The following is a 4,239-nucleotide window of genomic DNA, read 5'->3' as shown; positions in this document are numbered from 1 at the left end:
TAGCAGCGACAGGAAGTTCACCAGGTAGAACGGCGTCCAGCAGAGTCCGAACGCGCCGGCCACCGCCGCCACCATCACCCCCACCTGCCGCTCCGCCCGCTCCGTCTCCGTGACGACCGTTCCCGCCGCCTGCCGTCGTCGCCGCCGCCACGCCAACGCCAACAACGCCCCGCAGGTGGTCGCCATGACGCCCAGCGGCAGCAGGAAGCCGAGCGCGAACGCGGCCGTCAGGAACAGCAGGCCTCCGTCCCCCTCGACGAGCTCCATATCCGGCGAGCAGAAGCCGCCCCGCACCGAGAAGCGCGACGCCACGGGCATCACGAGCGCCAGCGACAGCAGCCACAGCGCCGCCGCCACAAGCCCCGCCCCCTTCGGCCCTCGCCACGCCCAGCAGCGCAGCGGAGCCGTCAGCGCCGCGTAGCGGTCCAGCCCCATGGCACTCAGCAGGAAGGCGCTGGTGAAGTTAAGTACAGAGACATATAAAGAGAGAGTTGCGACAACTCGGGTACAGAAAATTCGGTTCGTGACGTGGTTCGTGTAACTTAAAGTAGTTCAAATAGTTCCCGGAAGCGATTTTGACTGTTCGTTAGAATCATAAAAGAACCCTCTTTTACTGTCTGTTAACGAGTGTTCGATCCTAACTTCCGGGAACTATTGTTGAGAAAATATGGAACATTAGCGTCAATGGAGGGCCCAGCAGCAGCGCAGCGGAGCGGCCAGCGCAGCGTAGCGGTCCAGCCCCATGGCGCTCAGCAGGAAGGCGCTGGTTAAGTTAAAGGGACACTTCACCGAATAGCATTAACCCTCATCTTGTCCTTGGGGTCAATTTGACCCCAAACAATGTTTAACATCATAAAATATATGGTTCACTTTTTTTGTTTTGCTTCAAGTTTCATGACTTTTCCTCATTTGAAGGGTACAACAGAGTAAACATGAAATTTGCACAAAAATATGTTTCCAATGTCCTGTAAAAAAAATAGTTACGTTGGTGTTCTTGGGGTCAATTTGACCCCATTTTTATGAAACATGAGGTAAATGAATATTTGACACAATATGAATATTATTACTGTAATAGTATGAGAACATGTACTTATTATCATTATTACATAAACAAGTACATATTACATATAAGTTATTTTGGCAGGTCTGAAAAAGTCCAAAAACTCAGCCTTTGGGCTGTTGACACTGGATTGGCCATATTGCCAGCCAGAGTTCCAGGGTTCATAAAGGGGTGTGGGGGGGTGGGATTGTTTTTTAGGGCTTTTGATGGTGGTCATTACACTCTTGTTAAGTACCTACCACAAAAAAAACTGGGTAAAAAAAATGATTTCAATCATTTTTTGAGAGTTTTGTTAGCTGGGGTCAAATTGACCCCAAGGACAACGAACGTCGGTAAGATTTGAGGACAACATGAGGGTTAAAGGGACACTTCACCGATTAGCATTAAAGGGGCACTTCACCGATTAGCATTAAAGGGACACTTCACCGATTAGCATTAAAGGGACACTTCACCGATTAGCATTAAGCTTTGTATCTTTAGAAAACCAGTCATGTTTTTGAATGTTAATTATGCTAACAATGCTAACTATGGTAACAATGCTAACCAGGCTGATAAGCTAACTTAGCTAATCATTTTTAGCAGTTATGCTAAAAATGCTAACTATGGTACTAGGGAGAACTTGAATCGATTAAGCCTACAGAATGGGAGTCGGTGAGTTAAAGGGACACTTCACCGATTAGCATTAAAGGGACACTTCACCGATTAGCATTAAAGGGACACTTCACCGATTAGCATTAAAGGGACACTTCACCGATTAGCATTAAGCTTTGTATCTTTAGAAAACCAGTCATGTTTTTGAATGGTCGTGCATCATTCACCTCAGTTTGCCTTGAGATGGGAGAAATACGGATTTCAATGTTGGACTTCCTGCTTTCAATGATCATCATTTTACATCATCATTTTACATCATTGAAAGCAGGAAGTCCTATTTATGGGTTTCATTGAAATCCGTATTTCTCCCATCTCAAGGCAAAATGAGGGAATGATGCATGACCATTCAAAAACATGACTGGTTTTCTAAAGATACAAAGCTTAATGCTAATCGGTGAAGTGTCCCTTTAAGTACTTTTTATTGTCTCTCTTACGAGAGAAATTCATCTTGGGCAACAGGAGCCTCGGCGGTACACAAGGTTTTAACATGACATTCATACAACATAAAACATTAAAACATACAGTATGGTACCCCCCTCCCCAACACCATTATAAAAAACAACTAGCACTATAGTAAACACACCCACCCCATACCCCCCCCCCCCCACCCCACACACACACAACACAAGCACAGCTCATCAGATAAGATAGTATAAAAAGAAGCTGCCAGCCACTAGCTATTGCACAAATGCCCCTTCAGTTATTGCACTATTGCCCTGCTCCATCATTGAGTAGCTTAATTGATAATGTTGATTAGCTAACTTAGCTAATCATTTTTAGCAGTTACGCTAAAAACGCTAATTATGCTAACAATGCTAACTATGGTAACAATGCTAACCAGGCTGATAAGCTAACTTAGCTAATCATTTTTAGCAGTTATGCTAAAAATGCTAACTATGGTACTAGGGAGAACTTGAATCGATTAAAGCCTACAGAATGGGAGTCGGTACCTTTTCCCCCTCTCCTCTCCTTCATCCTCTCTTCCCCTCTCCTCCTAGTGTCCTCTATCCTCAACTCCTCTCCTTCTCCATCCTCTCTTCCCCCTCTCCTCTCCTCCATCCTCTCTTCCCCCTCTCCTCTCCTCCATCCTCCTCTTCCCCCTCTCCTCTCCTCTCCATCCACCTTTTCCTTTACCTGGTGAACTGGTTGATGCCGTCCAGCGCCATGGTGATCTGGCACGCGGCGTCGCCTAGCGCCCAGCGTCCCATCAGCCTCTGAGCGGCCAGCGGCGGCAACGCCAGCATGAACAGCCCGTCGGCGAGCGCCAGCGCCAGCACGTAGACACTAGTGGACGAGGAGAGCCGGTCTCGGGTCGCCACGGCAACCACCACCAGCGCGTTGCCCGCCAGCCCGCACACGCACACCAGCAGGTAGAACGCCACCGGCAGCCACATCTGCACGCCCACACCTGCCGTCCCTCCGCCGTCCACCACGCGCCCCCCCGGCCAATCGGCTGACCACGCCTCCGACCACGCCTCCGTCACCTCGCTCGCCACGGACACCGTCGCCACAGACACCGTCGCCACGGACACCGGCTCAGCGGACTCACCCAGCAATCCTGCGGACGCCATCTCGCACCGCTGGACACGTAGAGGCGCTCGGAGGAGGTCCCCTCGCGCAGCGGTCAGAGGAGGTCCCCTCGCGCAGCGGTCAGAGGAGGTCCCCTCGCGGAGCGGTCAGAGTAGGTCCCCTCGCGGAGCGGTCAGAGGAGGTCCCCTCGCGGAGCGGTCAGAGTAGGTCCCCTCGCGGAGCGGTCAGAGGAGGTCCCCTCGCGGAGCGGTCAGAGTAGGTCCCCTCGCGGAGCGGTCAGAGGAGGTCCCCTCGCGGAGCGCTCAGAGTAGGTCCCCTCGCGGAGCGGTTAGAGGAGGTCCCCTCGCGGAGCGGTCGGAGTAGGTCCCCTCGCGGAGCGGTCAGAGGAGGTCCCCTCGCGGAGCGGTCAGCAGCAGGTCTGGTGTGTTGACTAGAGTGAATCCGGCTGGTTTGTTGTTTGTCGTGAAATCATGAAAAATGATTTCCTCTGGAGCGGATCTGCGGTCCCCGATCAGGCTTAGCTCAGGATCATACACGTTCTAAAGCTATCTTGGATCAGGCTTAGCTCAGGATCATACACGTTCTAAAGCTATCTTGGATCAGGCTTAGCTCAGGATCATACACGTTCTAAAAGCCGTTCTGCTCTGGTCCTGTATCAGGCTTAGCTCAGGATCATACACGTTCTAAATCTGTTCTCCACTCCGGAACCAGGGCTCAAAGTTCATGACTGACGCTGAAAATACAAAACGTTTTGTAAGTAACGATGGCCACTCAGTGGTGTGTGAAGGTGTGTGTGTGTGTGTGTGTGGGGGTGTCCGTCTGCCGGAGAGTCCGTCTGCGAGAGTGTGTGTGTCCGTCTGCGAGCGTGTGTGAAGTTGTGAGTGTGTCCGTCTGCCGGAGTGTGTGAAGTTGAGTGTGTGTCCATCTGCCGGAGTGTGTGAAGTTGTGTGTGTGTGTGTGAGTGTCCGTCTGCCGGAGAGTCCGTCTGTGAGAGTGTG

General features: G+C 51.2%; 1 protein-coding gene across 1 annotated transcript in view; it reads right to left on the bottom strand.

Moving 5' to 3' along the window:
• Positions 1–3,282, bottom strand: part of LOC134077612 (uncharacterized) — a 19,732-nt gene extending 16,450 nt beyond the window's left edge. The window contains exons 1-2 of the mRNA XM_062533315.1: positions 2,846–3,282; positions 1–454 (exon numbers count right to left, since the gene is read on the bottom strand). The exon at positions 1–454 is cut by the window's left edge and continues 145 nt beyond it. Coding sequence (XP_062389299.1) covers positions 1–454; positions 2,846–3,282 — 891 coding nt within the window. The remainder of the gene's footprint in view (positions 455–2,845) is intronic.
• Between the last annotated feature and the right edge of the window lie 957 nt (positions 3,283–4,239).

Source organism: Sardina pilchardus, chromosome 3, assembly GCF_963854185.1.
Source record: "Sardina pilchardus chromosome 3, fSarPil1.1, whole genome shotgun sequence".
NCBI classification, from domain to species: Eukaryota; Metazoa; Chordata; class Actinopteri; order Clupeiformes; family Clupeidae; genus Sardina; species Sardina pilchardus.
Note: the sequence above shows the minus strand (reverse complement) of the source record. Positions and strands in the feature narration are given on the sequence as shown.